Source organism: Chlorocebus sabaeus, chromosome 5, assembly GCF_047675955.1.
Source record: "Chlorocebus sabaeus isolate Y175 chromosome 5, mChlSab1.0.hap1, whole genome shotgun sequence".
In the NCBI taxonomy this organism is placed as follows: Eukaryota; Metazoa; Chordata; class Mammalia; order Primates; family Cercopithecidae; genus Chlorocebus; species Chlorocebus sabaeus.
In genome coordinates this window covers 11,544,652-11,558,036 of record NC_132908.1, presented here as the reverse complement: position 1 = coordinate 11,558,036, position 13,385 = coordinate 11,544,652, and the positions used below count along the sequence as shown (strand labels likewise).

Here is a 13,385-nt window from a genome sequence, read left to right as displayed (position 1 = left end):
CCAGTACTCCAGCCAGGGTAATAGAGCAAGACTCCATCCAAATCAAAAAAAAAAAAAAGAAAAGAAAAAGAAAATGAAAAGACAAACCATGGAGGGGGAGAAAAATTTTGTAAACAATAAACCTGATACGGGACTTGTATCTAGAAATTACAGAGGATTCTTACAGATCAGCAATAAAAAGACAGCCTAATGTTGAAATGGCCAAAGGATCTGAATAGACATTTCTCCAAGGAGAATACACAATTGGTCAATAAGCACAAGATAAGATGCTCAACGTCACTAGTCACTAAGGAAATGCAAATCAAAACTACAAAGAAATACCACTTCACACCCACTAGAATGTCTATTATTAAAAAGACTATTGGGGAAGGTGTGGAGAAACAGAACCCTCATATGCTGCTGGTGAGAATTTAAAATGGTGCAGCCACTTTGAAAACCAGTCTGACACAGTTCTTTAAATGGTTAACCACAGTTACTATATGACCCTGCAATTCCACTCTTACATACATGCCCAAGAGAAATGAAGAGACTTGCCCCCACAAAAACTTGTGTGTCAATGTTCATAGCAGCATTATTCAAAACAGCTAAAAAGGAGAAACAACTCAAATGCCCATTTTTGATGCATGAATAAACAAAATGTATGATATCCACATAAAGGAATATAATTTGGCCACAAAAAGAAATGAAGTACAGATATATGCTATAACATGGATTAACCTCAGGAAAATTATACCGAGTGAAAAAAGCCAGAAACGAGAGGGCACATATTGTATGATTTCATTTATATGAAATACCCACAACGGGCACATCCAGAGACAGAAAGTAGATGAGTGGTTCCCAGGGGCTGAGGGGAGGGGGAAAGATGAATGACTGCTAATGGGTACAAAGTTTCTTTCTGAGGTAATTAAAATGTTGTGAAATTAACTATGGTGATATTTGCACGGTTCTGAAAATACCAAAAAATAAAAAATAAAAATAAAATAAAAAGGAGGTGAGGGAGAGACCTAAAAGATTTAAAAGACAAACCAATGTGCACTGTTTAAACCTTACTTAGATTCTGAGATTTTAAAATACACTATATTATAAAATGTTCAGGCCGGGGCGCGGTAGCTCATGCCTGTAATCCCAGCACTTTGCGGGTCTGAGGCAGGTGGATCACACGAAGCCAGGAGTTCGAGACCAGCCTGGCCAACATGGCGAAACTCCATCTCTACTAAAAATACAAAAATCAGCCAGACATGGTGGCACCCATCTGTAGTTCCAGCTACTCAGGAGCCTGAGGCAGGAGAATTGCTCGAACCCAGGAGATGAAGGTTGCAGTAAGCTAAGATCGTGCCACCTTACTCCAGCCTGGGTGACAAGAGCATGACTCCGTCTCTAAAACATAAATAAAATAAATAAATAAATAAATAAATAAATAAATAAATAAATAAAATATTATAAGTAAGGGACAGAAGAAAGAGGAAATACTTCCATGCCACTTTATTTTATCATGTACCAGTTATCAACCCTAGAAGTGGGGAAACCCACTTTCAACTGCATTCTCAAGAAACAATTAAAATATACTGCTGGACTTCCCCTTACATCTTCACAGACCACTTTTTCTGCCTCAATTACAATGTTTCCAAACAAAGGTTTTCATCCTTAATGCTTTTTCCTAAAAAGTCATTTGTTGGTTTCCTTTTCCAATTTGTTTGGCTTTAGATGTAATTTTTTTTTTTTTTTTTTTTTTTTTTTGAGACTGAGTCCCACTCTATTGTGCAGGCTGGAGTGTAGTGGCATGATCATGGCTCACTGCAACCTCCACCTCCTGGGTTCAAGAGATTCTCATCCCTTAGCCTCCGGAGTAGCTGGGATTACAGGCACCTGCCATTATGCCCTGCTAATTTTTGTATTTTTAGTAGACACAAGGTTTCACCATGTTGGCCAGGCTGGTCTCGAACTCCTGACCTCAAGTGACCCGCCTGCATCTACCTCCCAAAGTGCTGAGATTACAGGTGTGAGCCATCATGTCCAGCAGACATAATAATTTTTTATTTTAAAATTTGCTGAGTTTTCTTTTTTTTTTTTTTTTAAGACAAAGTCTTGCTCTGTCACCCAGGCTGGAGTGCAGTGGCTTGATCTTGGCTCACTGCAACCTCTGGCACCCGGGTTTAAGCGATTCTCCTGCCTCAGCCTCCAAAGTAGCTGGGATTACAGGCGCACACCACCGGAGTTTTCATATTATTTCTCCTTGAAAGATAAACTGATCAATTTCTATTGACATATCAATTTCATTTTCTCTTGTGCTAAAAGTAGAATGAAAAGGGTCTAGAACTGTGAGCTTGTGGCAAAGACTCCTTGGTCACATTAAAAGGAAAAGATTTTCAGAGAGTGCCTAGTCCCAGCCCAAATGAGAGTTATCTCTCATAACTACGCAAAAACAATCCCACTCCTCCCCACATGAGCCCTTACAGAAACAACAGCAGACAGCTCCGAGATTCCGACAGTGCACCTCGTGATACACACAGTACCAGTCACTTTACCTGATGAATATTATTCAGTCATTACAAGTCTAGGAGACGGGTACTACTACGTATCCTCATTTTGCTGGGACTCCCAGAATGGTCAAGTAACTTACTCTTAAATCACACAGCTTTATATGGCAGGGCCAAGATTTGAACCCAGGAAGTCTGTCTTCGGGACCTGCACTTATACCAACCTACCTCACTTCCTGATGCAAGCCAGCTCATAACGTCTTTATTGTGGTATTACTAATATTCACAAATCAGAAACCATACTTAGGCTTAAAATCATTTGATTTGGCAACCAAAGGTGGATTATCTCCCAGGAAACTCCCCCTCACCAGTCCCCTCATTATTATACTGTCCATTTCACAAATCTTGCCCTTGAATAACAAACACAAAAGGCACATCACTTGTTTAAACAAATAAACAAACAAAGAGCAAAAAAGATCCACAGAGATAACTTTAAAAGTTAAAATTTAAGACCGCGATATCCCTTGGCCTTGCCCCCGCTCAACCTCCAGAAATGCCTGCGTGGAAGACAACGGCCAGGAGGGCTGGATGCAGGGATTCCTCAGAAACAATTCCACAGTGAGGGAGAAACAGGCACTAGGAGGATAGGCGGGGCTTCCTAAATAAATCCAAATCCCAGAGTGGCTGGACAGACAGTCAGGGGAGAGCTGAGAGGCTTCCCTGAGTCACTTCCATCTCCACATACAACACCCAGGAATGACTTAGCACCAAAACACCAATAAGACTCCTCAGAGGAAAGGAGGGTAGAGTCAAGGGACTAAACTTTAGAAAACATTGAGGATGAGCTGTCCACACCCACCTCCCTCTCACTTCCAGCATCCCCACCAATACCAGCCCCTCGATGGTGAGAGGAAGAAGTTTGCACTGGGAAGAGCAAGGACGAAGTGACGGTCCCCAGATGGGCTGGGCACAGGACAAGAAGGGAAGGGCTGCAGGACAAGGCAAGAGAGATCTTAAAAGATAATGATGAGCCAGGATAAGACATGCAAAAGGATGGAATATGCAATGATCATCGAAATGTAAAAGCCAGGACCCGACAGGGAAGCTGAGTGGGTAACTGGGAAGAACTGGTGATGGGAAGAGCAAAGCACTGGGAACAGGGGTGGGAGGGATGAGAGGGATGGGGAAGACAAAGGGGTTGGAGAAGTGAGCTCCTCTGGGGACCAGGAGCTCCTGGGACACGGGGATACTGGGGTCAGCAAACTAAGTGTCCAAAAAGACTCTGCCTGTATGGAAACCGCAGGCACTGGAGACCAGGGGCCTGGGTAGCGGGGATGACTGGGGATGGAGGCCCGGGAACTGGAGCTGGGACGCAGCGGGTCTAGGAGTCAGGAGAGACTGAGACCTGGGAGGTCTCAGAACTGGGGGTCTGGACACTAGGAAAGGGGTCGCAGGACTGGGACGACTGGGGACAGCGGTTTAGGAGCTGGTTTTTATGGATGGACAAGAGTCAGGAGACCAGGAGTGCCCGGCGACGGGAGATCAGAGACCCGCAGGTGAGCAGGGGCCAGGAGCCGGGAGTCCTGGGGACGAGGGGTCTGGAAAAGGGAGCGACTGGGCTGGGGTCTGCGAGGGAGCGGGGCGCGGGAACCCAGGGACCGGAGTGTGCAGCTGCAGCGGCGGGAGCCGGGGCGGCCAGGGCGGGTGACAGCGGCGGGGTCGCCACTCACCGCTCATGATGCCGCTCCCAGGGCCGGTGCCTGCGCCGCGCCGCCGCCGCTGCCGCCTCTGCGGCCGCCGAGCTCCAGACAGGCCGGGAGACAGGAGCCCCGCCCCAGCCGCCCCGCCCCGGAAGCAGAGCCTGACCGCCGACAAGGCCCCGCCCACCGACCCGGAACGTAAACACCGGCGGAGGTCCAGGTTGCAGGACTTGGTGTGAAGAGCGGTGCAGAGACGACGCGGGCTGGGGACTCCGGGTGGACCCGAGACCCCGCGAGGAGGTGTCACTGTCCCCAAGTCCCCAAGACGCCTCCCCTGCCCTCCTGAGGTTCCCACCTCTGTCGGGGCGACAGATAGAGAAGAAAGCCACGAGTGATGGGCGACTCCGTCCCAGAGAGGGATACGAGCGGGAAAGGAAATAAAAAGAGAGTAACAGGACAAAGCGTGATCACAGGCAGATGGGCAATCCCGGAGGGCCTCTCTAAGGAGACGACTTTTGAGCTCAGACCTGGGTGATGAGACGAAACCAGCCTGGGAATATCCCCAGGAACAGCGTTCCATAAGGAGGTGCAATTGCCAGGCCCCTGCTTGGAGGAGTTGACCGGAGCGAGGGGATGAGTGAGAAAATAGGCCTGGTGCGGTGGCTCACGCCTGTAATCCCAACACTTTGGGAGGCCGAGGCGGACAGATCACCTGAGTCCAGGAGTTCGAGAGGGTGAGTGAGAAAAGGGTGGTGAGAGGGAGGAAATTGAAGAGGTGGAGGGAGGGCCTTGCAGGCGAGAGGAAGGAGTTTGGGGTTTTCTGCCTAACTCTAGGAAGGTCGGGGAATAGGAGGCTATTGCAAAAATGCAAGCAGAGACCGAGCGCTGTGGCTCACATCTGTAATCTCAGCAGTTGGGAGGGCCGAGGCGGGCGGATCGCTTGAGGCCAGGAGTTCGAGAGCAGCCTGGGCAACATAGCGAGACGCCGTTCTCTACAAAAAAAAGAAAAAAGAAAAAAAAAAGGATTCAAACAGAGGAGTGACACGATCTGAATTAGGTTTTAAGATATGGCCCCGGCCGGATGTGGTGTCTCACGCCTGTAATCCCAGCACTTTGGGAGGCCGAGGCGGGCGGATCACGAGGTCAGGAGATCGAGACCATCCTGGCTAACACGGTGAAACCCCGTCTCTACTAAAAATACAAAAAATTGGCCGGGCGAGGTGGTGGGCGCCTGTGGTCCCAGCTACTCGAGAGGCTGAGGCAGGAGAATGGCGTGAACCCGGAAGGCGGAGCTTTCAGTGAGCGGAGATCGCCCCACTGAAAAACAAAAAAGAAAAAAGATATGGCTCCTAGGCCGGACACGGTGACTCATGCCTGTAATCCCACCACTTTGGGAGGCCAAAGTGGATGAATCTCCTGAGATCAGAAGTTCGAGACCAGCCTGGCCAACATAGTGAAATCCCATCTCTACTAAAAATATAAAAATTAGCCAGGCATGGTGGCGTGTTCTTGTAGTCCCAGCTACTGGGGAGGCTGAAACAGGAGAATTGCTTGAACCCGGGAGGCAGAGGTTGCAGTGAGCCGAGATCCTGCCACCGCACTCTAGCCTGGGTAACAGAGAGAGACTCCCTCTCAAAAAAAAAAAGAAAAGAAAAGAAGATATGGCTCTTCCTGGGATGAGAATGAATTATAATGGGGGCAGGGTGGAGAAAGAGCAGCTGGTTAAGGAGTTACTGCAGTTGTCCAGGCAAGACATGGTGCCTAGCTGCAATGGTGGCAGTGGAGATGGAAAAGGTGATGGATTGAGTGTGAACACAAGTGTTAAACATTCACAAAAATTTTTTTTCTTTTTTTTGAGAAGGAGTATTGCTATGTTGCCCTGGCTGGAATGCAGTGGTGCGATCTCGGCTCACTGCAAAGTCCGCCTCCCAGTTTCAGGTGTTTCTCCTGCCTCAGCCTCCCAAGTAGCTGGGACTACAGGCGCCTGCCACCATGCCCAGCTAATTTTTTGTATTTTTTTAGTAGAGACAGGGTTTCAACGTGTTAGCCAGAATGGTCTCCGTCTCCTGACCTCGTGATCCACCCACCTTGGCCTCCGAAAGTGCTGGGATTACAGGCATGAGCCACCCCGCCTGGCACATTTTTATGAAGTCTAGGGTTTTGTCCCATTTTACAGATGGGGGAAAAGGGACTGAAGGAGTATTTTCCCAACTTGTTTTGCCCACACCCAGAGTGAAGAAATGTATTTTATATCACAACCCTGTACACATAAGCATACATTTAAGGAGATGTTTTAAAAAACAATTCTGTAGGTAATATATTCTCCTCTACTTTCTATCTTTTTTTCTCTAATGCTGAAGGAGACTTACTCGATTGATCCATAATAAGTCTCGATTGATCCATAATGACACAATCTCGGCTCACTGTAACCTCCGCTTCCTAGGTTCTAATGATTCTCCTGCCTCAGTCACCCAAGTAGCTGGGATTACAGGTGTGGCACCACCATGCATGCTAACTTTTGTATTTTGTGTTTTTAGTAAAGATGGGGTTTCAACATGTTGGCCAGCCTTGAACTCCTGACCTCAGGTGATTAACCCTCTTCGGCCTCCCAAAGTGTTGGCATTGCAGGCATGAGTCACCAAGCCCAGTCTGCAGCATTTTCTATAATAATGAAAAAGTGACGTTGGGGCTTAGAAACCAGTACCCGAAAATATGGCGTTTTGACATGCTGGACTGAAGAAGCGTCATAGTCTCTCTGGCCTCGCCCGTACACAGCAAATCTCCCAAAGCCAGGTTGAAGTTCCTTCATCTGCCTAAAACTTGGGACCCACCAAAAATAACAATTTTCCCCCTCCCTGTAAAACGAAGAATGTAACCACACCTGAACAAATCCATTCGCAAGATAAAGACAGTCTCAGAATCATTCAAATTCTAAAGAGAACTGTTTACAACATAATCTCCATTCCAGGATCCATTCCATCTCCAGTGATCCTTTATTGCCCCTCAACAGAATTCCTCTTCTCCCCAGTCCCATAACCTGTTTTGCTGGGGTTCTAAGCCCTCATTCTTTTTGTAACCTCATAATAATTTCGCTGGGTGCAGTGGCTCACGCCTGTAATCCCAGCACTTTGGGAGGCAGGCAGATCACCTGAGGTCAGGAGTTCCAGACCAGCTAGGCCAACGTGGTGAAACCCCGTCTCTACTGAAAATATAAAAATTAGCTAGGCGTGGTGGTGGGCACCTATAATCCCAGCTAACTCGAGAGGCTGAGGCAGGAGAATCGCTTGAACCTAGGAGGCAGAGGTTGCAGTGAGCCGAGATGGCACCACTGCACTCCAACCTGGGCGGCAACAACGAAACTCTGTCTCAAAAAATAAAATAAATAATGTATAAGCTTCTGAACTCTGTTGAGGGATAGGTATTTATTCTATGGTTCTCCCCCAGGGTACAGGTCAATAAAACTTGTCTACCTTTTCTCCAGTTAATCTGCCTTTTATGAGTTGATTTTTCAGCAACTTTCTTTCTTTTTTTTTTTTTTTTTTCAGACGGAGTCTGCTCTGTTGCCCAGGCTGGAGTGCAGTGGCGCGATCTCGGCTCACTGCAAGCTCTGCCTCCAGGAGTCGCACCATTCTCCTGCCTCAGCCTGCCGAGTAGCAGGGACTACAGGCGCCCGCCACCATGCCCGGCTAATTTTTTGTATTTTTAGTAGAAACAGGGTTTCACCGTGTTAGCCAGGATGGTCTTGATCTCCTGACCTCATGATCCGCCCGCCTCGGCCTCCCAAAGTGCTAGGATTACAGGCGTGAGCCACCGCGCCCGGCCTTTCAGCAACTTTCAAAGGGCTAAGAGGTAGTTTTTCCCTTGGCCCCTACAGTGGAAAGAACCAAAGCTCAGCTATGGAAGGATAGCTAAGCAAATCATGTCTGTAAACCAAAAATAAAATTCTAAGCCCCCCAGTCATCTGAATGGAGCCCTCCACTTGGCCAAGGGCATTCCAAAGGCAACCTGAAAAACTAGTTCAGACCATGATGGGAAATGGGAGGCAGACATGCCTCATGATAGACTCCTCCCTTTTAGAATTACTGATAGAGCCGGGCGCGGTGGCTCACGCCTGTAATCCCAGCACTTTGGGAGGCCGAGGCGGGCGGATCACAAGGTCAGGAGATCGAGAATTACTGATAGAATAGAGTCTTTTTTTTTTTTTTTAAGACTGGGTTTCAGTCTTGTTGCCCAGTCTGGAGTGCAGTGGCGTGATGTCGGCTCACTGCAACTTCCGCTTCCCAGGTTCAAGCAAGTCTCCTGCCTCAGCCTCCTGAGTATCTGGGATTACAGGCATGCCCCACCACGCCTGACTAATTTTATATTTTTAGTAGAGACAGGATTTCTCCATGTTGGCCAGACTGGTCTCGAACTCTTGACCTCAGGTGATCCATCCACCTCGGCTTCCCAAAGTGCTGGGATTACAAGCATTAGCCTCCGCGCCAGCCTTTTTTTTTTTTTTTTTTTTTTTTTGAGATTGACTCTCGCTCTATTGCCAGCCTGGAATGCACTGGCGCGATCTCAGCTCACAGCAACCTCCACCTCGTGGTTTCAAGCGATTCTCCTGCCTCAGCCTCCTGAGTAGCTGGAATTACAGGCGCCCACCACCGCGCCCGGCTAATTTTAGTAGAGATGGGGTTTCACCATGTTGGCCAGGATGGGCTCAATCTCTCAACCTGGTGATCCACCCGCTTCAGCCTCCCAAAGTGCTGAGATTACAGTCATAAACCACCACACCTAGCCTTTTTTTTTTTTTTTTTTTTTTTTAAGGTGCAGTCTCGCTGTGTTACCGAGGCTGGAGTGCAGTGGTGTGATCTCAGCTCGCTGCAACCTCCGCCTCCCGGGTTCAAGTGATTCTTGTGCCTCAGACTCCAAAGTAGCTGGAATTACAGGCACATGCCACCAAGCCCCAGCTAATTATTGTATTTTCAGTAGAGATGGGGTTTCCCCATATTGTTCAGGCTGGTTTCAAACTCTTGACCTTATGATCCGCCTGCCTCGGCCTCCCAAAGTGCTGGAATTATGGGTGTGAGCCAGGGTTCCCAGCCCAGAAGAGACTCTTTAAGTCTGGTAAGAAACATTTACAATCTGTTTTCTGAAGCCTGACACCTGGAGGCTTCATCTGCATGACAGAACCATGGTCTCCACAATCCCTTATCTTAACCCAGAAATCTTTTTTTTTTTTTTTTTTTTTTTTTTTTTTTTTGAGACAGTCTCGCACTGTCACCCTAGCTGGGATTACAGGTGCCTGCCACCACACCTGGCTAATTTTTTGTATTTTTAGTAGAGACGGGGTTTCACTGTGTTGGCGATACTGGTCTCGAACTCCTGGCCTCGTGATCCGCCCACCTCAGCCTCCCAAAGTGCTGGGATTACAGGCATGAGCCACCATGCCTGGCTGATTCTAAATCTTTAAACAATAACTTAACTCTTTCAACCAGTTGCCAATCAGAAAATCTTTGAATCTAGGCCAGGAGCACGGTAGCTGGCGCCTGTAATCCCAGCACTTTGCGAGGCTGAGGCAAGCGGATCACTTGAGGTCAGGAGTTCGAGACCAGCCTGGCCAATATGGCAAAACCCCATCTCTACTAAAAGTACAAAAATTAGCTGGGCGTGGGGCCACACAGTTGTAATCCCAGCTACTTGAGAGACTGACGCAGGAGGATTGCTTGAACCTGGGAGGCAGAGGTTGCAGTGAGCCAAGATTGCGCCACTGCACTCCAGTCTGGGTAACAGAGCAAGACTCTGTCTAAAAAAATAAAAAAGAAGGAAAATCTTTGAATCTACCTATGACTTGAAGCACCCCCACCACCACCCCACTCCCCCATACCTGCTTCTAGTTGGCCTGCCTTTCTGGACCAAACCATTGTACATTTTATACATACTGATTGATGCTTTTTGTCTCCCTAAAATGTATAAAACCAAGCTGTGGCCCAACCACCCAGTGCATGTGTTCTCAGAATCTCCTCAGGGCTATGTCCTGGCCGTTGGTCACGCATATTTGGTTCAGAATAAATCTCTTCACATATTTTAGAGTTTGACCCTTTTCTTTAACATGATTGACCTAGCACACAATGATGTAGCAGATGAAAATGCTGGTTTTAGGCCAGGCATAGTGGCTCATGTGTGATCCCAGCACTTTGGGAGGCCAAGGTGGGAGGATCGCTTGAGCCCAGGAGTTCAAGACCAGCCTTGGCATCATGGCCAAACTCCATCTGTACTAAAAAAATAGAAAAAATTAGCCGAGTGTGATGGTATATGCCTGTAGTTCCAGCTACACAGGAGCCTGAGGTGGGAGGATCATCTGAGCCCCAGACGTCGAGGCTGCAGTGAGCCAAGATCATGCCACTACACTCCAGCCTGGGCATTGGAGTGAGACCCTATCTCAAAAAAAAAAAAAAAAATGAACAAGAAAACGCTGACTTTAGGCCAGGCACGGTGGCTCATGCCTGTAATCCCAGCACTTTGGGAGGCCGAGGCACGTGGGTCATGAGGTCAGGAGTTGAAGACCACCCTGGCCAACAGAGTGAAACCCAATCTATACTAAAAATACAAAAATTAGCCGCACGTGGTGACGGGCGCCTGTAATCCCAGCTACTTGGGAGGCTGAGGCAGGAGAATCATTTGAAACCGTAAGGTGGAGGTTGCAGTGAGCCAAGATCGCGCCACTGCACTCTAACCTGGGCAACAAGAGCAAAACTCTGTCTCAAAAGAGAGGGAAAAAAATGCTGATTTTAAATACCGGAAGGCCAGGTGCGATGGCCCACACCTATAGTTCTAGCACTTTGGGAGGCCGAAGTGGGTGGATCACCTGAGGTCAGGAGTCCGAGACCAGCCTGACCAATATGGTGAAACCCCGTCTGTACTAAAAATACAAAAACTAGCCGGTCATGGTGGCATGTGAATGTAGTCCCAGCTGCCCAGGAGGCTGAGACAGGAGAATTGCTTGAACCCAGAAAGCAGAGGTTGCAGTGAGCTCAGATAGTGCCACTGTGTTCCAACCTGGGCGACAGAGTGAGACTTCATCTCAAAAATAAATAAATAAATAAATAAAAATAAATAAAGACTGGAAACATGAGACAAGACAGATTTTCACCATGTTGGTCAGGCTGGTCTCCAACTCCTGACTTCAGGTGATCTGCCTGTCTCGGCCTCCCAAAGTGCTGGGATTACAGGCATGAGCCACCTCACCCGGCCATACCCAGGAGTTTTTGTGTTCTTAAAATGAGTTAGTATAGGCCAGGTGTGGTGGCGGGCACCTGTAATCCCAGCTACTTGGGAGGCTGAAATAGGAGAATCTTGAACCCAGGAGGTGGAGGTTGCAGTGAGCCGAGATCACACCAGCGCAGTCCAGCCTGGGCAACAGAGCGAGACTCCATCTCAAAAAAATAAAATAAAATGAGTTAGTACAGGTAAAGCACTTACAACAGAGTTCAAGACCACCCTGGCCGACAGAGTGAAACCCCATCTATACTAAAAATACAAAAATATAGCCGGGCATGGTGGCAGGCGCCTGTAATCCCAGCCTGTAGAGTACACATTTAATTGTGTAATTATAGTAATGCCTGATGCTTTCATTAAGCTGGAAGCTCACAAGGCCAAAAACTACCTGTGCACTGCACACTGAATTTGTCTGGTTGATTCTAGGCTTCTCCTGTTTGCAGAAGTACATAGGATAAGTTAGCTTTCCTTTAACAATAAAGAGAAAACGCCAGGCATGGTGGCTTGTGCCTGTAGTCCCAGCACTTTGAGAGAAAATCAGCGTTTTCTTATTCTTTTTTTTTTTTTCTTTTTTTTTTTGAGATAGGGTCTCACTCCAATGCCCAGGCTGGAATGCAGTGGCATGATCTTGGCTCACTGCAGCCTCTACCTCTGGGGCTTAGGTGATCCTGCCACCTCAGGCTCCTGTGTAGCTGGAACTACAGGCACATAAATAAGACTATATAAGGGTCAAATATGATTATTATAGCACACTCACATTTTGGGCTGAAAACAGTATCTCGTGCACCGTTATCACAGTTTGCGATTACACATTTAGTTGTGTAATTATAGTAATGCCTGATGCTTTCATTAGGCTGGAAGCTCACAAGGCCAAGAACTACCTGTGCACTGCACACTGAATTTGTCTGCTTGATTCTAGGCTTCTCCTGTTTGCAGAAGTACATAGGATAATTTAGCTTTCCTTTAACAATAAAGAGAAAAGGCCAAGCACAGTAGTTCACACCTGTAGTCCCAGCACTTTGAGTGGCCAAGACAGGTGGATCATGAGATCAGGAGTTCAAGACCAACCTGACCAAGATGGTGAAACCCCATCTCTACTAAAAATACAAAAATTAGCTAGGCATGGTGGCGGGCACCTGTAATCCCAGCTACTCAGGAGGCTGAGGCAGAGGATTGCTTGAACCCTGGAGGCAGAGGTTGCAGTGAGCTGAGATCACACCACTGCACTCCAGTCTCAGTGACAGAGCGAGACTCTGTCTCAAAAAATAAATAAATAAAATTTAAAAATAAATAGAAAAATCCAATCTTTCCTGAAATGAGTATGTATGTATATGGGAGAGAAGCGCCCTAGCCATGGAAGCATGTGACTGGGGCTGGCCGCGATGGCTCACGCCGGTAATCCCATTACTTTGGGAGGCCAAGGCAGGTGGATCACCTGAAGTCACGTGTTCAAGACCAGCCTGACCAACATGGTGAAACCCCATCTCTACTAAAAGTACAAAAATCAGCAGGGCATGTTGCCATGTGCCTGTAATCACAGCTACTTGGGAGGCTGAGGCAGGAGAATCGCTTGAATGTGCAAGGTGGAGGTTGTAGTGAGCTGTGGTCACACCACTGCACTCCAACCTGGGCAACAGAGCAGGACTCTGTCTCAAAAAAAAAAGAAAGGAAAGAAAGAAATTTGTTACTGAGATCTACAGAATGCTGTACTTTTTTTTTTTCAGTAAGTCAAGCGTTTAGAGGACTCTAGTGAGAAGACTGTCATGTCAGCATGTTCAAGGTGATGAGCATTAGCTAGAATGATCGAGGTTGTTTGCAACAACCTCAGTGGAGAGTGGATAGTGTGGAGAAGGTCTGTGTTAAATGCTACACAGATAACACCATTGGGGACCTTAAGAAGCCCTAGTCTGGGCTGTAACAAGAACAGTCCTTTCAGAACAAGACTCCT

The 13,385-nt window shown here is 47.5% G+C and overlaps 1 protein-coding gene and 1 long non-coding RNA gene across 10 annotated transcripts in view; one reads left to right on the top strand and one right to left on the bottom strand.

Moving 5' to 3' along the window:
• The window catches only part of SNX29 (sorting nexin 29), a 638,098-nt gene extending 633,795 nt beyond the window's left edge, over window positions 1-4,303 (bottom strand). For 3 of the 4 annotated variants that reach the window (XM_007986063.3, XM_007986052.3, XM_037989526.2), the window contains exon 1: window positions 4,208-4,303. In XM_007986063.3, coding sequence (XP_007984254.1) covers window positions 4,208-4,214 — 7 coding nt within the window. In that variant the 5' untranslated portion in view covers window positions 4,215-4,303. The remainder of the gene's footprint in view (window positions 1-4,207) is intronic. The other variant, XM_073015179.1, reaches the window with a different exon arrangement.
• A 79-nt stretch (window positions 4,304-4,382) lies between these two features.
• Window positions 4,383-13,385, top strand: part of LOC119621174 (uncharacterized) — a 65,555-nt gene continuing 56,552 nt past the window's right edge. For all 6 annotated transcript variants that reach the window (XR_012092917.1, XR_012092918.1, XR_012092914.1 and 3 more), the window contains exon 1: window positions 4,383-4,911. This is a non-coding gene — a long non-coding RNA (uncharacterized lncRNA). The remainder of the gene's footprint in view (window positions 4,912-13,385) is intronic.